The 24,994-nt window shown below is 41.5% G+C and overlaps 1 protein-coding gene across 1 annotated transcript in view; it reads left to right on the top strand.

The window, feature by feature from the left end:
* Positions 1-23,434, top strand: part of KHDRBS3 (KH RNA binding domain containing, signal transduction associated 3) — a 179,931-nt gene extending 156,497 nt beyond the window's left edge. The window contains exons 8-9 of the mRNA XM_046642399.1: positions 20,953-21,011; positions 22,829-23,434. Coding sequence (XP_046498355.1) covers positions 20,953-21,011; positions 22,829-22,920 — 151 coding nt within the window. The 3' untranslated portion in view covers positions 22,921-23,434. The remainder of the gene's footprint in view (positions 1-20,952; positions 21,012-22,828) is intronic.
* Positions 23,435-24,994: the final 1,560 nt, after the last annotated feature.

The raw sequence follows: 24,994 nt of genomic DNA, 5'->3' as shown, positions 1-24,994 counted from the left end.
TACTTAGAAGGAAATTTTTTTTCCATTTTCTTTTTTTTTAATTTTAATTTTTTTTTTAATTGCAGTAACATTGGATTATAACATTATATAGCTTTCGGATGTACGTTGTAATATATTTCAAATTCTGTGTAGATACATCATGTTCACCACCCAAAAACTAATTATAGTCCATCCCCTCACATGTGAGCCTAATCACCCCTTTTGCCCTCCCCCCGACTTCCCCTATGATAACCACCAATCGAATCTCCATTGCTATGTTTATTTGTCGTTTGTTTTATCTTCTACTTATGAGTGAGATCATATGGTATTTGACTTTCTCCCTCTGACTAACTTCACTAAGCATAATACACTCAAAGACCATCCATATTGTCACAAATGGCCGGATTTCATCATTTCTTATGGCTGAGTAGTATTCCATTGTGTGTAAATACCACGTCTTCTGTATCCATTCATCCCTTGATGGGCACCTAGGTTGCTTCCAAGTCTTGGCTATTGTGTATAATGCTGCAGTGAACACGGGTGCATATATCTTTATGCCTTTGTGTTTTCAGGTTCTTTGGATAAATACCCAGCAGTGGGATAGCTGGATCGTATGGTAGATCTATTCTTAATTTTCTGAGGAAACTCCATACTGTTTTCCACAGTGGCTGCATCAGTTTGCACTCCCACCAGCAGTGTATAAGATTCCCTTCTCTCCACATCCTCTCCAACATTTGTTGTTTCCTGTCTTGTTAATTATAGCCATTCTGACCCGAGTGAGGTGATACCTCATTGTAGTTTTGATTTGCATTTCACTGATAGCTAATGATGTTGAGCATCTTTTCATATGCCTGTTGGGCATCCATCCATATATCTTCTTTGGAGAAATCTCTGTTCAGATCTTTTGCCCATAAGAAGGAAATTTTTAGCGTTATTTTCCTATATGAGGAAAGAAACTATAAAATCAATAATTTAGCATATTAAGAAGGTACCAAGGAAGATAAATCAAACCCTAAGAGAAGAAAAGAAAGAATAAAGATCAGATTAGAAATAAACGAAATAGGGGCTGCCCTTGTGGCCAAGTGGTTAATAAGTTCGTGCGCTCTGCTGCAGGCGACCCGGTGTTTCATTGGTTCATATCCTGGGCACGGACATGGCACTGCTCATCAAACCACACTGAGGCAGCGTCCCACATGCCACAACTAGAAGGACCCACAACTAAGAATATACAACTATACAGCTATGTACTGGGGGACTTTGGGGAGAAAAAGGAAAAAAATAAAATCTTAAAAAAAAAAGAAAGAAATGAAATAGAAAAGTAACAATAAAGAAAATCACTAAAACAAAATGTCAGTTCTTTGGACAGATTATTCAGATTGATAAACTGAGTAAGACTAGTCAACTGAGGAAAAAGAAATATAAAACTCAAATTACCAATATTAAGAATTAAAGAGAACACATCACTACAGATTCTGATGAGAAGAAAAAGGATAATGAGAGGATATTATGAACAATTTTATGCCAGTGTATTTTACAACTTAGGAAAAGTGGGCAAATTCTTTGAAAACTGTGATTTATGAAAACTTAAGAAGGAATAGAAAACTTGTATAGCCCAGTATCCATTAATGAAATGGAAATATCGGTAAAGATCCTTCCCACAAAGAAAACTCTGGGCCCGGGTGGCTTACTAGTGAATCCTATCAAACTTTTAAGGAAGAAGTTAATATCAGTGTGACAGAAAGGCTCTGACATGGAGGAGATGAGACCACTTCCCAACACATTTTGTGAGGACGCCATAGCCCTGAGACCGAAACGAGAAAAGAAAATTACAGGGAAAACAAAACAAAACATAAAACTACAGACTGAGATCCTTCATGATCATAGATGCAAATTCCTTCACCAAATATATTAGCAAATCAAATATAAGTAATGTACAAAAAGGTTAATTTATCACGACCAACTGGAGTTTGTCTCAGCAATGCATGATTTATATGACATGAAAGTTAATATAATTCACAATTAAGTAATGGAGAAAAAATCGTGATCATTTTAATGGATGCAGGAAAAGCATTTGACAAAATTTAACAACATTAGTGATTAATAACAAATAGAAATCTGGACAAACCAGGAGAAGGAGAAGGGAACAGACAGCATGTGCAATGGCCCTGTGAAGGGAATTGACTTGGTATCTGCAGGTACTAACTGGGCTGTCAGTGGGGTGAAGGCCTAGAGTGCCTGAGGAGGGTGTGTGAGGGGTCTGCAGAAAGACCTATAGCAGCTATTTGTGATGGACCTGAACACCAGGCTCAGGAGTTGTACGGGACTTTTTGGTCTTTGTAAACCGAGCTGCTCTCCATACCCTCTGCCACCACGGTGGTCCAAGCTAATGTCGTCTTGTCTCTGGATACCAGTAGCCGGCTTGCTGCTCACCCCGCCTCCCTCTGTGAGTCCTTTCCCATCATTTTCCATACTGCAGCCAAAATGATATTTTTTCAAATGTGCTATAATTATATGCTCTCATAACACCAAGCAATTTCCCTTCATAACTGCAATTTTATATTGAAGTAATTGTCTGATCGTTGTCTATGTTCTTCTTTCAATTTTTTCACTATCATATCCCCCAGTCCTAGCACAGTGCCTGTGATGCAGAAACTCCTCAATAATTATTTATTAAATAAAGAGGAGAGGTAAAATTTTACTTAACGTCACTAATTTTAAGCCAAAGTAGGTATTCCTTTCTGAATTTCTTAACATTGAATTTAAATACAATTGCTATGGTTAATGTAATTTAAATTATTTTAATTCTACACATTTGAGGAGTGAGGCTGAATAATTTGATGTGCACATCGATGCACGTTAGTGAGCTACGAGACTCTCCAGAAATACTGAAAGCCAATCGCTAGACTGACATCGTCTCAGAGGGTGCTGACAATCCCGTAAGAAGTCAAGTGAGACTCCTTCCACACTCACATACATAGTATTTCACATGCGTAGATATTACAGATCACAATCCAGTTTTCTTACTTAATAGATAATGGCTTTGAAATCCAACTATCAAATATATCTACCAGAAATCTCCCCCAAAAGATACTTCAGTATAGCAGATGGAAGCCTTGGCTGCAAAAGCAAATTCAAGATTAACAAATGATGCCGTGAAATACAATAAACTGCTCATGAAATGTTGATAGACCATTTTGAATGCTGTTGAAAGCCAAAGAACCCAGCAGCAGAAGAGTGCACGCCTTGGCATGCAGTGTTGTTGGACTTGGGTTTCACAGAGAGAAATACAGATAAATACACAAATGAACCCAGCCTTCATTTTGTTCCCTGTCCAAAACTCTTCTTATACTGTTTAAACTGGTAGATATATATTTCATTCTTTGGAAATTAATATTCAGCAACCTTCTCAGCCTCCTTCTGACTTGGGGACACATCCATGACCCTTTCCCACTCTCAAGACTTTCCTCACGAACCCAGGCTGTGTTGACAGTTATGTTCTATCACTTTCTAATATGTAGTTTTAATATTTCATGTGAAGAATTCTCGTTAAAATTTCTTGGGATGTCTAATGATGATATATATAATTGATAATATTTTTTAAATCATCTTTTGCCAGAAAAATAAGTTATAAAAATGGATCTGGAGTCCAGCCCCATGGTGTAGTAAAGTCTGGCATGCTTCAATTTGGCAGCCTGGGTTTGCGGGTTCAGATCTTGGGTGCAGACCTAAACTACTCATCAGCCACACTGTGGTGGCAACCCACATATAAAGTGGAGGAGGATTGGCATAGACATTAGCTCGGGGCTAATCTTCCTCAGCAAAAAAAAAACAAAACGGGGGTCTGTTCTGTGTTTCTTCATAAGAAATCTTAATTCTAGAAGTTAGTATTTCTGAGAAATTAATTCATTGTTGAAATTAAGTAACAGCTACAGTAGAAATACTGAAGCTTGAGTCAAAGGCCAGATCCAACTTTGAATCCTAGCTATATTGTTTATTGTGTGACCTTGAGCAAACGAACAGGAAACCTTATGAAACCTGATGTTTAATTAAAGTGAATGGACAAAATAGTACTTACCTTCCTGACAGTTAAGTAAAATTATGCAACTGCAGAGTACTATGCAAATAGAAGGAAACTATTACTGATTGTTGGCATTTTTGTTAGATTTGTGTCACTAAAGGTAAGTTCCCCACTCTCTTGCTAAGCAGAAATAGGTTGTACAACATCAAAATAAGCACTCTGGGAAAAATATTACTCATTTAGAAAGAACCTCTGCTTTAATAATAGTAGTAACGGCTATCCTTGAATAAGAGCTTAATAGATGTATGTAACACATCATCTTATTTAAACCTCACAACTATCTTATGAAAGATTTATTTTGAAAATGATTCTACTGGGGCCAACCCTGTGGCGTAGTGGTTGTGTTTGCGCACTCCCCTTCAGCGGCCCGGGGTTCACAGGTTCAGATCCCAGGCACGGACCTACGCTCTGCTCATCAAGCCACACTGTGGTGGCATCCCACGTACAAAATGGAGAAAGATTGCCACAGATGTTAGCACAGCAGCAATCTTCCTGAGACAGAAAGTGGGAGATTGGCAATGGATGCTAGCTCAGGGCTGGTTTTCCTCACCAAAAAAATAACAAAACAGAAACTATTTTACAGATGAGGAAATTGAAATAACTTTGCCTAAGCTTGCACACAGAGTAGATGCTGGAGCCTGGATTCTGACAATCTGTTTGACTCCAAACCCTTGTTCTTAACTATTAATTCTATACTGTCTTCTAAAATAGTTACAATAAGATGAGAAACTTGTGTAAAAATGAAAATATGAGTATATAAAGAAACAAGCTAGCATTGCGTAGACATCAAAGCATCGACATCAATGTATGTTGCCGTGAAACAGACACATGGAGCATCACGGAGGCTTCTTTGCATGAGTGACTCAGGTGTCAATGTTGGAGGAAGAAAAAGGGTGAACTAGAGAGACTCTTATAAACAAAACTCTTTTATTTTTACTCTTTCTGTTTTCTTTGAATCTAATAAAATTTCATAGTTTTTTTAAAATTATGTAGAACTCTCTGCAACCTTTTAAGCAACTTTTGATAGAAAGGAGTAGCATAACGAAGGGTTTTGTGTTAAAATAAGAAAGCATAGTTGGATCTCTGCATCAGAGAGAGAGAGATGCTCAGCATCCCCTATTTCAGAACGTGGTGCTCATAAGCTCTGAATTAACCATAAAGCCAGACAGAGTAGAGGTTTATTTTGTCTCAGGGAAGAATGTAAGCGGCAACAGACTAAAGGACCCCTCTTCATAGTCACTGGGGACCCAGCCTCTGCCTTTCCTTTTCGCCACCCTTACCATCACCTGTATCCTAAGGCTCCCGTCAGTCTCAATATGACTGTTGTCGTTCCAGCCACCAAGGTGGGGTTCAGGCAGGAAGAGGAAGAGCAGAGCAGGCAGCCTCACCTCCTGGGTAGCTTGGCTTTCTGTTCGGAAATTTCATGGAATCTTCACTCCCTGAGTTTGCTCCTGTCTCACTGGTGACCTCATCTGCAGAGGTTGCTGAGAAAGGGAGCTTTTTGGGGTGATACATTATCACTAGCACCCCACTCTCCATTTTACAGGGAGTCTTTTGGTAAGAAAGAAAGGGAAAGTGCATGCTAAATGGGCAACAACTGCCTGTTGCTTCTTCCCTTTTAAAGTGGAAATTATTTTTTTCCTTTAGATTTTGTTTCCTTTTTCTGAAATATAATGTGCATACAGCAAAGGGTATAAATTCACACCTATCTGAAGAACATCATTATATACATATATATGTACACCTATGTAACCAAGAGAACATTTCCAGCACCCCAGAAGGTTCTCTGGCTTTTCCTTTTGACTCTGGGGTATCTTCTAGTCATCTCTTTTTGTCTCCCTGAATTACATGGCTTTTTGAAAAAGTCCCCAGACAGATTTCCTATTATTCTGAGAATGTCGTGATTGATGGTTAAATTAGATAGTCGTGAAAAGCACGTGGTGTGGGAAGAATCTACACTTGGAAGTCAGAGTAACTAGGCTTATAGCCCGACTCCATGGCGCTATAGCCACGTGACTTTGGAGAAATCGCTGTATCTCTCTGATTCACTACTCTCTCATTACAGAGCCAGATTGAATGTTGTTCTGCTTGGAATGCTTTCTTCTTCCTTTTTGTCTGGCTCTTCTTTTTAGGTGTCAATTTAGACCTTTCTTCTTCTGGGAAGCCTTCCCATATTGCCCAGAACTGGTCAGGCGCCCCCCGCCCCCCGAGCCCCTCAGAACTCTGGGCTCGCCAGCTTCACAGGGCTCCGTTTGCCTTTACTCTGGTCTAATATGCACGTTTTATCACAAGGACCAAGTCTTGTTCACGCTGCACCCCAACGTCTGGCACACAGTAGGTCTTCTGTAAATACCTCCTGAGCATGTGCAGAAAGAAGAAGCTGGCGTTTGAACTTCGTAAATTCCTGCTGAGATCATCTATCTGGAGATGCTGTGAGAAGGGAGTGTTTCTCTCTTAAGTGGAAAGTGTTGGTTTTTAATCTAAGTTTACACAGTAGAGATAATACCTGACTGCAGGTTTGTTTTACAGATGAGAGATGGTTGTGTGGATTAGCTCGTCTACACAGCTTGATGGTTGTGTGGAGTAGCTCGTCTACACAGCTTGATGGTTGTGTGGAGTACCTCGTCTACACGGCTCGTGGACATTTGTGAAGTGGTGTCTGCTATCAGTGTTTTGTTAAATCTTCATTTGTGTGTCTGTCTGCCCATACTGAGCGCCAGAGTGTGGTCCTTGCAGTGGGTCTTCCTTTCAGTTAGGCTTGCGGGAACTCCCAGGCACACCCTCTGTATGCCCTCTCTGTAATTGTCTTCCTGAGTCTTCTTACTCAGTGGACTCTCAAGCTCCGTGCAGAACAGAATAAGAGGAAAAGGATTATGGGTGTCTCATGAGTGATCGAGGTTAAACATAAAATAAGAACTTCCTGGCAGGCTTGTTGGAGTGTGTTGCTGTGACAAGTTAGTCAGTCTTCATTTCTTTGAAAGTGGAGAGAGAATCATTTCTCTCAGACAATTAAGACAATTCAGCCTGAGGGCGGGGGATGGGCCACAGGCACTCTGGAGGTCGCTTTCTTCCCTTTGATTCAGCACAGAGCCAGTCAACTCCTGGCTTTATAGAGGTCACATTGAGAAGTGGTTCACAGTGGAGAGGTGCAAGATGAGCTATAAATGGCAAACTGTGTGTCTCTGATTCTCTGGCAAACCTATATTAGCATTTGAATCTTTTTATTTGACAAAGTAATTGTTACATCTGAAATGAGGCTTTGCAAACTTAATTAGAACAATAGGATTAAGAATAATAGCACCGTTTATTTTGTACTGACAAAGTGGCAGGCCAGTGGAAAGCGTTTTGTGTATGTGAACTCATTTAACCATCACTCATCCGTTGTCACCCGATCACAGAAGACACAGCTGCACTTGTCACTTACTCAGCAGTAACTACAAGCCACACACGTCATTCATTCCTTTGTTCAGCAATTGTATTGAGCACCTTTTATGTTGTAGACACTTCTAGAAGCAGGGACTCAGAAAGGTTAAGCTACCTGCCCAGGATTCCAGTGTTTCTAGCTGGAAGAGCAGGATTCAGAACGAAGTGAACTTTAATCCAGACTCTGAGCTCTCCCCTTTGCACTTCCTCCTGAGGGACCTCATCTTTTCTCCTGGTTTTAAGTACTTTTGAATGATATGTGTCTCCAGTTTAGTGTACTTCTCCTGACCTCTAGATTTCTCTTCCCAGCTGCCTCCTTGCTGTCTCCTTTGGGATGTCTGAGAGGCGTCTCAGACCTGACATGTCCCAGGCCAGCTCTTGATGGCTCCCTGCCCGCCCCCCATCTCAGTAATGGCAAAGCTGTTTTTCCCTGGAGCGGTGGGACTGTCCAATCACTTCCCATCTCACTCAGGAAGAGAAAATAGGAACCCAAAGCCTCTCGGTGGCCTCAGGACCCTGCGTGACCCACCTCTTCCTCCTTTCTGAAGTTGCCTTCCACTTGTCCCTCTGCTCCCCCTGCCCTGCCTTTCTGGTCCCCAAATGGACCAAGAATGTGCCCACCATAGGACTTTTGCACTTGTTAGCCCCCCTGCCCAGAGTAGCATTTCCTCAGAGGGTCCCTGCACAGCTGGAGTCTCAAGTCTCCGCTCCTCTGACCCCCGGGGAAGAGGCTGTCAACTGTCTAACTACTTTATTCCAGTTCTTCCTGGTCTCTCTTATTCTCTCTTATTCTCGAAGTCTTTCTCACCGTCTATTTATATGTAAATAGTTTATTGTCTCTCTCTCTCCTTGTAAGCTTTATGAAAGTAGTGAATTTGTTTTGTTTCTTAAACATTTTAAAATAAATTGAATCTGTGAGTGAATGAGTGGAGGAATGAATGCATGAAGTGCTTGGCTCATGGTATTTGGTTCAGTGAGGCTGCTACAGTGGAAGGTGGCAGAGCCAAGACTCACTAGAATCCAGAGTGGCCGTGCTGTGCTGTGCTGGCCTTCAGCTCCCGTGGGCGCTGGCACATGCACAGCAGGGTGGGCCTCCATCCGCATATGAATGGGAGAGTAAAATGGGCAGTTCTTTCTTCTAGGACAATGACAAGAACTTTAATAACTTAGGGGAATGTTATTTTTCTTATACAATTTATAGAAATATAACCTATTGTTAATGTCATAGTAAAATTCAGATTTTAATAATTAGCCTCAGTTGCACAAAATGACTGTTAAATATAACCAGTTTCATTGATATTTTTTTTTGAGGGTGAGTAAGATTAGCCCTGAATGACATCCACCACCAATCCTCCTCTTTTTGCTGAGGAAGATTGGCCCTGAGCTAACATCTGTGCCCATCTTCCTCTACTTTATATGTGGAATGTCTGCCCCAGCATGGCTGGGTGAGGAGTGCCTAGGTCTGTGCCCGGGATCTCAACCAGCGAACCCTGGGCCGCCATCACAGAGCTCATGAACTTACCCACTCCGCCACCAGGCTGGCCCCCATGGATTGTTTTTTGATTACTAATTTATTAGTAAAGAAGAAAAATATCTGTTTTCTCATCTCTCATTTTAAAGTCCTATTTTGTCCTGAAAAAGAAGTGAGAGACAAAATTTCAGTTACAATTTTAAAAATATTTTTATGGTTTATGTCCTTGATATCAACCCATTTCTTAGGATTCCATTGTAAAGTAAAATTTTTGTTTACTCTTAAATTATTTGAATAGGAAGCAAGAATAATTCTCCACTTATTTTAAGCCCCATTATTCTTTTTACCAAATCTTATTTCCCAGCTTAAAAAACACGGTAAAATTAATTTTTAACTTTGCCTTTACTTTCCCTCCCCTGTCAGCCTCGTGATGGATTCTCCTGAGCAGGTGAATGATGTCAACTCAGAAAGGTCTCTGATTATGAAAATCAGACCTTCAGTTTTTGTGAGCGAATAGAATTACTGGACCTTTCTCTCAGAGAGAGAGGGATTCTCTGATTAAACTATAAATTTTATCTGGCCCTTTATATTGAAAGTTTAAATACTCTAATTATTGGCAAATGCGTATAATTTTGAATTCCTAAAGAAAATTGTTTATTTCAAACTTAAGGGTCTGTTTCTGTTTTCTTACATTCTTGGTGCTGGAAAATAACATGTACCAGCTAGGGAAGTTATTCCCATGTTAAAACTGTTCCTGAGGGGGCCAGCCCGGTGGCATAGTGGATAAGTTCACACACTCTGCTTCGGCAGCCTGGGGTTTGCAGGTTCGGATCCTGGGCACGGCCCTATACATCAAGCCATGCTGTGGTGGCGTCCCACTTACAAAAATAGAGGAAGACTGGCACAGATGTTAGCTCAGAGCCAATCTTCCTCATCAAAAAGTAAAATAAATAAATTCTCTTCCTGATGGGTTTAGGAGAATCTTCACATTTGCCTTGCTTATAAGAAGTTTAAGTTTCTCCCTGACTTTTTTACCTGTCTGACCTGGAAGACAGGTTTGTAATCATGGCATCGCATGAGACCTGAGGCTAAGCAGTTGTAACATGGGGCTCTGTCCACCTGACCAGCTCTGTGAGTGAGCACTTCCTCCCTCATCACTACAGGCACAAGGAAACAGTTTTCCAGAGAAAAGACTCCTTCTTCAGGCAAGTGTATGACACTAACTCTGTGCCTTCCTCACCCTTGCTGCAGTTGAGCGTCCTAGGCCCCTGGGTAGTTTTTGGTCTCAAGACTCCTTCATACTTTACACCCTCAAGATTTAGTGAGGGCCACAAAGTGCTTTAGTGTATGTGGTTTATGTCTGTTAATATTTACCATACTCAAAATTAAAACAGAAACATTTTAAAATATTAATAATGAAATATATAACAATAACCCATTGCATGTTAACATAAATAATCTGTTTTTTTGGAAAATCTCTATTTTCCAAAACAAAAAAATATTTAGTAAGAATTGTGTCATTGTTTTATGTTTTTGCAGATCTCTTTAACGTCTAGCTTAACAGAAGCAAGGTAGATTCTTCTGTCTGCTTCTGCGTTCACTCTGGGGTGCGTTGTTGTTTTGGTTGAAGTAGTTGGAATGACAGATGTGTAGTTGGAAAAGGGAACGGTATTTAGATGGCCTTTCACATAATTGTGGGTGTTCTTCTTTGATACTACACCAAAACTTGGCAGGTGGTGGTTTCTTGGAGGTTAGTTGAAATGTGGATTCTGAAACCATATCAGTAAGACTTCATACTGTGTTACATTAAAATAACCTTGGTCTGTCTTACACTTCATGGATTTTGTAATATCATGCATGGCTCATTTGAAAAATATTGGTTCACCAAGTTATGCATATTTTCACAATGCTGTGCACATTTCATTATGCACTATCAAAAAATCATATTCGTTATTATCACCACCCGTCTCAACAGAGAAGTCTTAAAGCATCAGCTTGCTATCAGGTTACAGTGGCAAATACTAGTTTTCCAAAATTCAGTTTATACTTGAAAGCTTGAATTTTGTCATTGGTAACGAATACTGTCTGTTGTTTTTCTTGAAGTGCCAGGTTCACTTCATTAATTTTTGAGAAAGTTATCTGCCAGATATCTAAGTCTGAGTGATCATAGTTTGTCTGCCTTTCATTCTTTCAAATAAAAATGACGTTCTGTGAGAAAAGAAGCTAGTTGGGCAACATCAGTAAGTGCCCGGTGCTTCTCCTCGGGAGCACATGACTTCAGTGTGCGCAGAACTGCCATGAGCACGCTGTTCACTCATCCTACAGACCGAGGCAAAGGTGTGCACTCCATGCTTGAGACTTATTAAAATTAGCAAATTTTACTACTTTATCAAGGACATTTTTAAATGAAACTACCTTTAAAAAAAAAACACCTACTCGCACAGTTTGGTGCCACTGCCTTGATTCTTGATAAAGCTCTATCGGTTTTACTCACCACATTTGGTGCAAATGTCGGCAAGAGATGTGAACGTCTTATTATTATAGTGAAAATAGTTTGACTTGGTGGACTCCCTACAGGGTCTCAGAGACTCCTAGGAGGCCCCAGGCCACACTTTGAAACACTGCTCTGGGCCATTTTGAAGGTGCGATGTATATTAATGTTCTGGGAGGGAGATGGGTTAGAGATGGATCCAGCAGCAAGTTATCTAAAACATTTTACTTTTTTTTTTTTGAGGAAGATTAGCCCTAAGCCAAAACATTTTAAACTTTGTGCAGCCTCTCCATCAAATGAATGACAGTTCACACCGTAAGCTCCTTGAGGGCATAAAAGTCATAACTGTGTGCCTGTCACACAGTATGTGCCCCGTGAATGCCAAGTGTGCCTGTGAGGGGAGGCTGAGCCCTTGCCCTCACATCAAAACTGCTCTAACTTTGGAATTCTCAGGTGAAGAGGGTCAAAACATCATCAACAGCCATAGGTTTAGTCTGAACACACTTAGCAAAACACAGAAGACAGGAATGAAGTGAAGTTACGCCATGTCTCCTCAGGTTAGATGACAATGGGTCCATTAGCAGCAGAGCCCAGGAGGAGCCCCAGGGAGAGGCTGACACGCGGCAGAGCCCTAATCGCGTGACTAGACTTCGGCTCTGACCCTTCTTCCATCCGACTTGTGCAACCTGATTCTGAAACTTCTTATTCCATGTCTTCCTGGGGAAATATTATTCAATGTTACAAAAGAACTATTAGATAAACAAGACCCTTTTGAAAGCAGGTTGGAAGTTTTTTAGCCAATTACCCTGAAGGAATTTCAAATCTTTCGGTTATCTATGATAATGGGAAAACAGCAGTAGTCCCAAAATTTCATTTTAAGTATTATTTTTGTTTGCTTTATCCATAACAGTTCTTAATGGTTGTATAGGGATTAAAGGGTCCTGAGTTGAATAGAAATACTAGACTGGGGCAGCCAGTCAGGAGCTATTATCTGGGTTGGTTAAAGATAAAATTTTTCTTAAAGGAATGGGCCAAAATAATCAGGAAAAAATAAAAATTAGTCCTGTTATGTTAATTTCAAACAGCACAGAACTTACTAATTTAACTTCTGAAGGGATGCACTACCCCTTCCGCCCGAAAAAGTCACAGCCATTGAAACAAGCTTTGTCATTACACACTATTCATTGAGACAAGGGCAAAATGTCCAGTTGCACTGGTCAGATTAGTCTTTCTTTTCTCTCTTTGTTTTTGGGATGCTACTGTGTGCTAGAAAGACAAACTGTAGAGAACAAACACGAATTAGACATGGTTCCTATATCAACTTCAGACAGCGGTTTTGAGGATTAAAAGATTACCTAAGTGGATTGTAAACTAAAAAGGACTTAAAAAAAAGAAAGGAAGATTGAATCAAGAGGATAGACTAAACATATACCTGCTCCCCCCAGCGCTGTGGAGCGGCTAGACTGGCCTGGCCCTGCCCTCCAACCCGGTGGTGTTGGCAGTGCAGAGTAATAGTGTCTATTCCCAGAGTAAAGCTGCAGCAATGCAAAGCCACAGCCCAGATAGCACCATCCTCTAGGGAGCCCAGAGCTCCAAATACAGGAGACAGATTGCTCACGTATCCCACCCAACAGTATGTTCTTTCCATTTTCCACAGCCACCAGAGGAAAGCTATTTTAAACAAGGGCAACATCCACAGACAAGCAAAGTGAGAATCTCGGATGCAAAAATTAACACATACCCAAAATTTACTAAGCGTTTAAGAAACAGAGTCAACAAACTGAAAAACTAACAACTTGAGAGGAGAGAGCTCAAAGTAGATGATGATTGTAAAATAGGTAATTAAATCTTCATATGAATTAGAAGACATCACAGCCATAAAGGCCAAACCAGTTAAGGAGTGAGGAACTAAAAAGTCAATAAATGGCTAAAGAGGTTGCTGAATAGCACCAAAGGACGAGGAGCTATCACATTGATAGAAAAATTGAGGGATGTGGAAGATGGAGCCCAAAACTGTAAAAGTAACCTAAGTAGGGTTACAGAATGGGAAGACAAAGAGAATTAAGAGGAGGAGAGAGAATTCTTAGAAAGAAGAAGAAAAAATCCAGAAGTTGAAGAAAAACGCAAGTTATTATTCACATCAAAAGGGCAAACCAGGTGCCAAAACAGATGTGAATATAACAAGAAATAAGGAAATAAACTAGTGCTGTAAGTAAACAGACTTGTAACTTTCTTGTTGAAAAGATAAAGTCCAAACTGCTTAGCATTAGAGATAAGGAGGCAGCAGCTTAGTGTGCAAAAAACATCAGCTGTGGCATCAGATGGGCCCTGACCTACAGCCTCTGTCCTTGTTCATCCTTGGATAAGAATGCTTTCAGAGCTGCAATTTTCTTATATATAAAGGAGATAGAACAATATCTAATTCATTGAGTTGTCATGAAGTTAAAAGAAGAAATATACACACACTCTATAGATAGATAGATACATAGATAGATAGAGCTACAGCTAGATAGTTGCATGAAGCAGCACCCTGTATATACTAGGTGAGCTAGTAATTTCCCTTGCTGAAGAGCTCATGAACTACTTGGCAGCCTGACCCCACCCTCCTGTATCGCTTCTTTCCTCCTCGTTCAGTCCTCAACCACTCATGCGTCACCTTCACTGAATAGCTGCCTCCTTTATACCTTCCCCTCACCTCCCAATAAAATCTGATCTCAAGGTATTTTGGACATACTTCTATGCTCATACTTATAGGCTGTTCTGTTGAAATTTACTTGCTCATCTTTGCTAGCTTCTTGAGAGCAGAGATCACACCTTATTTATTTCTGTATCTCCATTTTTCAGAATGGTATCTTTCACACAGTAAGTACGCAAAAATGTTGCTCAATACATGACCACACTTGGGCTTAGGACTTCATTTTACTTTATTTTTTCAAGTCTACTCAACATTCAAAAACTATTAAGTGTCTTTAAGTCCTTCCATCTTGCAGCGTTAGAGTTGGGGTAGGGGGGATTGGTCTCCTGTTCACCGTTATCCACTAATAACATTGTCTTTCCTAAATTTCCTTGGCACGTAGTTTTCCAGTAATTTTTTTGTAATTCATTCAGTCAAAGTATTTGACAACTCTTTACTGAGTACCTACTATGTACTAGACATTATTCTAAGGGAGCTTGAGTTATACCATTGAATAAGACGCAGATCCCTCCCTTGTGGAGCTTACACTCTCAGTCTATTGAGAGGAAATAGATAATAAGCATAATAAATAAGTATATGGTATGTTAGAAGGTAGCACGTGCTGTTGAAAACAGTAGAGCAGAGTAAGGTGAATTAGAGTTGCCAGGGCAAGGGGATTGCAATTTTAATCTGAGTGGACCTTGTTGAGATGGCATCATTTGAGCCAAGACTTGAGAAAGGTAAAGTTAACCATACAGGTATTTGGAAGTAAGAGTATTTTAGGCAAAGCAAATAGCCAGTGAAAAGAATGACTCCAAGCTCTTGGCCTGATCAAATAAGACAAGTTTGCTGCCAACTGAGATGCAGGAAAGCTTGCGCAGAGCAGATTTAGAGATAAGATCAGAGATTCAGTCTAATTTTGGCCTTGTTAAATTTGAGATGTGCATTAGACATTGACGTTAAGATGTAAAGTGGGCAGTTAGTACCTGAATGTAAACTGGAGGAGAGATTCTTGGACTGAAGCTATAAATTTGGGAGTTTTTGCTATTTAGATTGTATATAAAGCAAGAGACTAGATAAATTCACCAAGGGAGTTTGGGTAAATAAAGAAGACAAGAGGACCCAGATTTGAACTCTGGAGCACTCCAACTTCAGGAAGAATGAGGGAACAGGAGGACTGGCAGGTTGACTGAGAAGGAGTAGCCGGTGGTGGTGAAATTTCACAGTATCCTGGAAGCCAAATAAAGAAAATACCAAGGAACAGAGAGTGATCGACTATAGTAGATGCTACTGATCAGTCACCTAACATGAGGACTAAGAATGGACCATTGAGTTTAACAACTTCGAGTTCCCTGGTTGCCGTGACAAGAGATGAAAAAGTAAAGAGTGGTGGGGATGATTGCAGTGGATTTGAAAGGATAGTCAGCACAATGCTAGAAGGTCGGAATGAAACTAGAAAGAGAGGAAATTGTACTCAGAGTGGCATATATGAAATTGAAGTGAGGTGGGGAAGACTTAAGTTATTGGTGGTAATGACAAGATCTAGGGTGTGACATGGGAGTTAATGGCTAAAGACAACTAGAGGCAGGATCAATGCACAACTGTTGTCCAGAGATTGGAGAGGCCAGCTTGTTTGAAGCATCATCTACCCATACACTGAAATCACCAAGATTGAGGACACTAATACTATTGGGAGATTCAAAGCCAGGTGTCTGTACAGAGGAATGAAGCATAGTGGTCTGGAAGTGGCAGTGGTGTGTGTGTATTGGGGGAGGGAGAGGTTAGCAAAGAGAATGCTCACCCTTCCCATAGGCCCAGTGGGACGTGGGCTGTGGGAGGTAGAGAAAAAACTGGAGAGGGCTGCTGGGGAAGAATTATCATTAGAGGGGAATCAAGTGCCCATTCAGGAAGAAGGTGAGAGAATATCCGAAGAGGAGGTTGAGAATATATAGTGGCTTTTGCCAGTGATGGCCCATGAATTCCAGAGGACACAATAAAACAGAGTTGTGCAGGAGATGAGGATAGATTGTAGGCAGGCAGAGCTTTACAAGTACTGGAGATAAAGAGTAAGCTCGTGGTCTAGAGCTCTCTGAGCTGACATGACTACAAGCAAAGGGCCTAATGAGATCAGTTCCAGTGACTAAAGTAGAAATTGGTGGAGAGGCTTAAAGAAATTGAAGGGATAGGGATGGATAAATGTCAGGGCTTCCTTCTTAGTGCCGTTCGTAGAGACAGGGTGATCCGGGGCTCAGAGTTGGTGTCCTCCTCTTGGACCCGTCAGTGGAGGGTGGAAGGCCCAGCGAGACGTGGACCTGGGCCTAGTGCTGCAGTTGCTCCTTGACCCCTGTGTTTTCCCAGTGCTGGGGGCTGTTTCTTGACTCTGGATGATGGACTCGAGAACCTCGGGAAAGCCAGGAATTATGCTGAGCCTTTGGACTTCCTCTGACCCCTGATAGGGGTGGAGCGTGGAGGAAGATTAGAAGGCCCAGGCAGGCGTGGGCGCAGTGCCCCTGAGAGCAGCTCCCTCTTGATCTCCTGAGTTGAGGGGCTTCCCCTTGATCCCTTTTGATGAAGTTTGGGTGTATTTCTGCCTAATGTGTTTTCTTGCCTATTATTAATATTATAAGTTATATCCATAAATGAAGAGATTCTTAGTGTTTTTTCCCTTTGCTCTATGTTGAGTTTTTAGTTTATCCTTGGGAAATAGGACACGTCTTTGGTTAATAGACATTTGAGGTGCACAAAATGAAACACTGCGAAAGCAATTCAGATGGAACTGACAGGTATGAGAATGGGGCTCAGCTGCTCCCAGCTTTTCAGTTTGATGACAGTCCTGCAATAAATAATCAGAAACTGGGCGAAATGATAGCAAATGTCAGTTTAAAGTTTTCACTTGTCAAAACTAAGATTGTCTTATCACAAAACCATTGCTGGACCAAATTATGCTACCTTTTATCCTCCTGTTCATTGGAAAACATTCTTCACCCCTGATTTTTTATGCTGAACTGCATTAGAGCACTTCACAGACAAATTTCCAGTCTACACTGAGGTTCATTACTGCTCGGTCCATGTAATAAAGGAGACTTAGTTTGGTCAGAAAGCAATTGTTCGACTCTCCTGTTTATCAGTCTCTGTCATTGACAGTTCCAGGTTAAACAATGGGACCTGTCTCAGCAAAGGAACTTCTTTGCAGTTTTATGAAGAGGTTATTGTCATTTTATCTGTACAACAGAGAGAAAACTCGAGAACATCAAGGTTCTATTTGTCTAAGGAGCCATTATGATGTAGCTTCTGACCTTTGGAAAGAAGACCGAGGTTCACGTGTAATTTAGTGCTGGGTTTCTAAGAAGCATTAGCCAATTTATTTTCAACCAAATGAGGAGTTCTTTTGCCCACCTTGTGGCCAGATGCTGTGAAGGAGACACCAAGAATGTTGGAGCTGCCCAGGGACTGAGCAGCAGCTGGCCCGGCCGGCCCGGCTCTGCCAGATGGGTGCTGAGGCTCAGCGAGCGGGCAGCTCTCCGAGCCCCACGCGGAGGCCCACGCTCACACTCAGGCGTCTTGACTGGTATCTGACACTGACATTTTATGAAAATGTTTGTCTCTGAGTTTCCATCCTCAAGGTGAAAAATATATCCTACTTTAATAGCAACTCTCATATTTAAGGCTGTAAAATCTTAAGAGGTAGGAAAGCCATATTGTTTCTTTTGTTGTTGCTTGTTTTTGTAGGATTTTTTTCCTTTTTCAATATGAAATTTCCATGCTCCTCTTTCAACTCGTCCCTCGTCCTCTCACCATGAGTACATATTATGCCTTCAGGGAAAATCAGGACTAAGGAAAGGGAGAGGAAGAATTTGAGACCAGGTAGAGATGGCAGTCCTGACTCACCATGATCATGTTGCACTGAGTTTTGTGTGGATCCTGCCGCCTGTTTCTGAACGTGAGAAGGGGTCATGTAAGCTGTAGGGGGAACAATAGGACATTCTGGGAGAGCAGCAGAGCAGGTCAGAGTCCAGCAGGAATTGCCATGTTAGGTGGCCTGCCAGGGTGAGCACCGTCCCCCACCAACAAGATTTTCAGCGCATGGCAGTGGTGACACCCTGAGCTTTGAGTATAGGTGCTGCCACTTACAAGCTGTGTGACCCTGGGCAGGTGGGTCACCCTCACTGAGCCTCCGCTTCCTTCTCTGTGAAAGCTTAGAGATCTTACGTGGGTGAAGTGAGATCGCACACATGGAGAAACGGTCAGTGCAGCAGGGGTCAGCTCACAACAGCTCCATTCCTCTCACTCTCCCTTCCTTTCTTCCAGCTTCTCTAGGAATGCCAGCTCTCAATTTGAAGACCTTTTTTAAGAAACTCTGTAGCTGCACATGCCTCCTTGGAAAACTTGCACATTGCCACTTGGTATAATAGGTCAGCTGTAGGAGTGACTACTCTGTTCCAGGGCGACATTTAAAAGTGCCAGCGGAGCTTAACACAGCTTGTTCCAGAGAGCTTACGTTGTGTCTCCATGTCAGAAAGCTCGCATCATAACCAGTGTGCTACACTGTAGTTAATTAACTTGCGAAGACGTGATGAAACCTGGATAACAAGATCTGGCCTCTGTTTTGCACATGGAGGAAGCATTTTATTCTGAGGAATATTCTAGCCCGGGCATTTTATCAATGCTTACTAACTCTCTTTGATAGACATACTTACAGACACTCAGATTTTTCCGCCTGTTTCCCGCGTCTGTTGTACTCTCCCTCTGCCTGGAAGGCCCTGCTGCCACTGCCTCCGTGCCTTCCTTCTCCTCACCCCTCCTTCAGCTCCACCCTCCCGGTCTTTCAGCATTCTCCGAGAAGCCAGCCATGACCCCCAGAATGAGGGAGGTGCCGCTTCTCTATATCCCCAGACACTCAGTTCATGTAGTGTAAGGGTCTGTGCAGGGCCAGGAGACGGATGAGAAACAGTGAAAGGGTGCTGTAATGGGGAACCGACCTAACCTGGGGAACTGGGCAGTTTGTCTGAGGGAGTGACATTCAGGCTAAAGACTGAGAAGGAGGTAGCTTGGAAGGAGAGGAAAGAACATTTCTGGTGGAGGGAGGAGCAGATGTGGAGACACATCCCACATGCTTGAGGCAAAAAGGAGCATAGCTCCCATTGCTTACCTCTTCCTCGTGGCAGCTGCCGTCCTGTGCTGTAGTCATTGGACGTGATGCTTCGTCTCTGGTGTCGTTTACCTGAGAAAGGAAGCGTGGCGGGAGAAGTAGGTGTGATTGTAACCAACGAGTGTGTCGCCTGTGCTGTCCTCTGAGCTTTAGGCTGGCGTCCTAGCTTTCTCAACGGGCAGTGCCCTTCCCTATAACACGGGCATGACAGTTCTGCTTACTCAGGGTCTGTTGTGATGACTCTGTGCAGGCTCTCAGCCGCTGGCATACAGTGACACAGCATGGATTTTATTATTCATATTGTGGCTTCCTAAGGTGTTAAATAGCCGAGCTGGATCGTTTTCCATTTTGATTAGAATTTCTTACGTGACTGCATGAAGTTGGAATAATGAGAATGTTTATTTCCATGACAATCCAAGATAACAAATTCAGGATGAGTGTTTCTCTACACCGTTAAGTAGAGTGGGAAAGGAGAAAGCCTGAGAGCGTGAGTGGAAGCTCTTCCTCGGATGTGTCATAGACTAATTGTCCCTGCTGTGGTTTAATAGTGTAGATTTCCCACAAGTTTGTTCCTATAAAAAATTATTCCTGGGGCCGGCCTTGTGGCCAAGTGGTTAAGTTCGTGCGCTCCGTTTTGGCAGCCCAGGGTTTCACTGGTTTGGATCCGGGGCGCAGACATGGCACCGCTCATCAGGCCATGCTGAGGTGGTGTCCCACGTGCCACAACTAGAAGGACCTACAACCGGAATATATAACTGTGTACTGGCGGGCTTTGGGGAGAAGAAGAAGGAAAAAGAAGAAGATGATGATTGGCAACAGTTGTTAGCTCAGGGGCCAATCTAAAAAAAAAAACTTATGCCTCCTTCAAGTCTGTTGTGTGTGCTGCCTGCAGCCGTGGGGACAGAAGCCCTCCCCAATACCTCATGGGTGCCGCGTGTCAGAGGATAGCTGTGCCTGCTCCTTGAGCAGATCCTTGGCCTCTGTCCTGACAGACCGTGTGTGGGTGGCCTTTCGTCCACTCACCTGTTACACACAGTCGTGCTGAGTCCCATGTTAGCCACTGCCTGATGGTACGGCCACAGTGCTGATGAAAGGACACATTTAATCGGGGTCTTCGCTACTGTATTATAAAGTGAAGTGCCTGTAGTTTGTATAGCTCGAGTCTTCTAGTAGGTGAGGCTTAAAGAGGAAATACCATCCTTGCCTCCGTAACAACGTCCATCTATTGGAACGAGACTGTGGCTGTCCTTCCTCCACTCACGTAGTACCCTGCGTGAGCTCAGCCTTAGTGCCTGGCACACAGGACTGTAATTGCCCACTACGCAGCCATCTGCTCTCCAGACTCTCAGTTCTTCCAGGACAGAGACTCTCTTTACCGCCATGCACAGTCGGCACTTACTCGGTGTGGATTGGCCAGCAGCTGTGGTGAAGGTGTCACACGCGTTTATTTTGTGTTAAAGTTGTCGGGATGAAAGAGGGGCCTGTGATAATCCTAAAGTCTGAGGCTGCCTTCTTAGAGCCCGGTCATCTCAACGGGAATTTCATTCAGGTTTTAGCCTTGCCCTTATTAGTTATCTGTAAGTTTTAGAATACTTCATTGGATATGATTTAAACATACTGTCAGTGCATTTGGTCCTAACTGTATTTCTGTCTCTTCTCCCTGCGTGTTTTGTTCTGCTCACTACAGTGGCGCAGATTACTATGATTATGGACATGGACTCAGTGAAGAGACCTACGATTCCTACGGTGAGTGGCACGCCCAAGTGAACCATAAATGGAGAGGGGGATGGCCATAGGAACACCTTAAAGATCCATGTTGAGGGGAAACTCAAAAAGACATTTTGACTGCGAAACAGCAGTTTCCTCTCAGTTCATCTGTGCATATCTAGATATTTTTAGAAGCTCCTTTAAGATTTAAATTTAATATTTAAAGAGAACTAAAGACTTGCAGAAAATTACATGAATTCAGATTCTGAACATAGATTTTCTGTTTGGGTTGATTACCACGTGCTGATTTTCTTATTTATAGACTAGTTTGCCAAACTGCAGACACTCGCTAGCGTGGGTCTTTCTGAAGTGTCTGCTTCTTGACAGTAAAGGCAAGTGAAGCAATCGAGACAACAGCTTTAAAGTGATTCTCGCACCCCCATCTTTATATTTTAATTCATCCCCAATCCCCAGTCCTCTGAAAACATCACAGTGGGAGTCATTCCACACAGTGTCCAGGACACTGAGCCAGGAAGGTGTAAGGCTCTCCCAGGTTTGCCGACGGCTGAACCCCACTTAATTCAGGGGAGGCTGGTAGAGATGCTGGGGAAACCATGTCCCAGGTCTCAATATGCAGAAGAATGACGGGTTTAATTAAAAGAATTGGCAGCAGCAACATAATAATAGTAAGAAGCTCCTTCGCCGCAGGGCGAAGAGAGCAGAGAACTGAAAGTTTCAATCAGGGTCAAAGCTCCAAAGACTACCTGGTACCCAGTACAAGTGGATCAGGATTCTGCTTAATGGATGTTATGACATTTCTCTGAACATAACTGAAAAACCATTTTCGGGTGTTCCTTTTGAAGTGCATTTTGTTATATCACCTGCCCCAAGCTGTGATGACCGCACCTTGGGTTTTTTTTTTTTGTTATTCATAACAAATACTTAAGAGAAATACGTTGGTTTGCTGAATGCTGTCTACTTAAATTGATGCAAGTTAGCTTGAGGGAATGACGTTGATTGCATGTTTGTGTCAAAAGAAGAGGTCATTTTAAGCATTTTTCCTTCACAGCTTTTTTAAATTGGTCTCTGTGGACACATGGCTGTTAAATTGCTGTGGGTTGCAGCAGGGCTGTTAACTGTTTGTTGTCGGAGACCTAGAGATCGATCACTGGAAGTCTGGAGGTTGACCAGACGTTTACTCTCAGGAGGCGGAGGTGTAGAAAGCCGGGATCCAGTATGGTCCAGTGAAATCTGACGTTATGACGTTAAGATTATTTCATGTTCATGAAGTATTATTGAGGCATAAATTTCTACCAACACAACTCTCATTTACTCTTTCTGTGAAAGGACCTATGAAAATTGTTACAGCATTTCTTTCAATCTGCCCATTCCCATTTTGCTCTCATTTTTTCATCTTTTGTCTTCACAAATTTTTATCTGTATTTTCTTTGTTTTTGTCTTTTAGAAGAAATCTAAGTGATTCTTTTTCCATTCTCTTTCCCATTCATAAATGTCTTAATGTTTAGCACAAGGCACTTGAATTTGCCGCTTGAGCTTGTGAGCTTTTGTGAAATGAGTAGCCAAGAGGAAAGTTCTTGCACAGCTGGTTGTCTTTTAAGATACAAAACTTATTTTTTTTCCCATGCTGATAGGCTTTGCTAGTGAGACATCCATTTTTCCATTGTGTTGGTAATTTTTTTACAGTAAATTTCCTTGAGTCTTTTTTTTAGCTCCTCAGGGATATCTATCTTGAATATGACATGTACCATTAGTTCAGGGCTGAGTTAGATTCGGAACAATGAAGCCAGTGGGCTCCATGGCAATGATCTAATTGTGATTCATCTTACCTATTTTAGGGCAAGAGGAGTGGACTAACTCAAGACACAAGGCACCTTCAGTGAGGACAGCAAAGGGCGTCTACAGAGACCAGCCATATGGCAGATACTGATTGTACTGTCTGATGTTGTGAAATAGCCAATCTGTGGCCACCAGTCCTGTATACTGTTCAAAGTAATTTTTTTCTATGAACAATCCCTTTTTAAATAAATCAAAATGCTTAAAATCTGAATGGATGGAACTTAAAACTACTTTGTTGAAACATCAATCTGGGCAGAAAAAAAAAAGACATGTAAAATTTTGTTATTTCCAGTCTGTATATGAAAAAATAGGTCATCAAAAGGAAAAAAAAATAACTTTGATTAACTAGTGTTAAACAGAAAAATAGGTTTACTAAATATGTTAATCCATCCTTTTAACATAAGCCTCACCTTTCATTTTAAAGGTTTCCATAGAGTTTAGTTATTTGATCTTTCAGCCATATGCTAGTTTTTATTTCTCTTGCCAACATGCGTAAAAAGGGAAGCCAATTACAAGTGCAAATAATGTGGTATTCTTTTGTAACTCGAGTCTTGAAATGTTCTGTAGTGTTAAGCAAAGTCTCCTCTTGCTTGATACTAAATAAACTTTTGAAAGAAATTTCGTGTGTGTGAGCTAACAATTTCATGTTTTTCTTATTTAAAAAGGCCTTCATAAATAGTTGTAAACAGGGAAAGAATTCATTTAACAACGCTTGTGATAAAAGGGTCACACTAAACATTGTACAACTTATTTAAAAAATGGTATAAAATTAAATGTACCATTATATACTCACCGTAGATTTAAATGCTGTTTAAAGAGTCCAAATGGTATCAAGCTGCTTGAGTGGCACGTTAAAACTACGCAAAACCAAATCTTGTTTAAAAACTGGTTTTAAAATAACTACTACTGATTTTCTGAAAAAGATGTGATCAGTTTTCATCTTGTTGAGCGTTTTTTCACTAGTGCAACTTTGGATTTTTTATGAGAATTTTGGTACCTTAATGAACACTTCGCTCCATGCTGGAAGCAATAAGCACAAAGCTTTTAAAGACATTCTGACTTGACTAATTGAGGTCGCACTCGCCAAGGCTGAGGATGTGTAACCCTTAAACGGTCTTCATTTTCAAAGGTAAATAAATCAAATAAGATTTTAATCTCACTTAATTTATCTTAATATAACTAATAAAACCAGAACGATGACAACGTAGCAAGTTTCATTATCCATTTTAGAAAGGGTTTAAGATCACCTAAATTCTCATTTTAAAAAGTTTAATTTGTTTTAGTAATCTAAAAAGCCTTAGTTTAGTCAGTTTAATTGGGGCCAATTATTCCCTATTAAACAAATGTAAAACCTCATAACTAGTTGTTTGTAATACATTATTTGCTAGTAATTGAGGGCACTTCTTAAAACTGACAAATATTTAATAAAGTTATTCTTTAATCATTTGGCTTAAGTTTTTTTTAAATTGTAGATTATGTAAAATGTTTACTTTTTATTTCTTGAAGGATTTCCTTCTCTTTGAGTAAAAAGGTCTTTTCTTTTGTTAGGAAATGTCAGCCGCCTTGGAAGTCAGAGGAACAGCCGTGCCCCCAGCAAACAAAGGTGAGTGCCTTTGCCTTTCGCGCTGATTGTTTGGACGTGTTACAGAAGATGGAGACAATCGCATGCTCCTCTGAAGTCCGTGGAGCATTTCCCGTGCTGGCTCCTGTCACCACCACTCGTGATTATGGCACATTAACTCCCAGTCAGGAAAGAAGCTTCTCGAATGTCACCAGGTCAGACCAGTCAGCTCCGTTCAAGCTGCTGGCCTCAGCTCATGGCAGTGTTTAAATACTTGGATTACTTCCTTCAATAAAAACATCACAGTCTAGGAGCTGGCCCCATGGCCGAGTGGTTAAGTTCTCATGCTCCGCTTCAGATCCTGGGGGCGGCCATGGCACCACTCATCAGGCCATGCTGAGGTCGCGTCCCACAAGCCACAACCAGCAGCACTCACAACTAGAGTATACAACTATGTACTGGGGGCTTTTGGGAGAAGAAGGAGAAGAAGATGGGCAACAGGTGTTAGCTCAGGTGCCAGTCTTTAAAAATGTATATATATAACAATCTAGTCGAGAACATGAAAAACTTTCCAGATTATTAAGTGAAACTAGCAGTTTACCAC

This window comes from Equus quagga, chromosome 16 (genome assembly GCF_021613505.1).
Source record: "Equus quagga isolate Etosha38 chromosome 16, UCLA_HA_Equagga_1.0, whole genome shotgun sequence".
Classification (NCBI taxonomy): Eukaryota; Metazoa; Chordata; class Mammalia; order Perissodactyla; family Equidae; genus Equus; species Equus quagga.
Note: the sequence above shows the minus strand (reverse complement) of the source record. Positions and strands in the feature narration are given on the sequence as shown.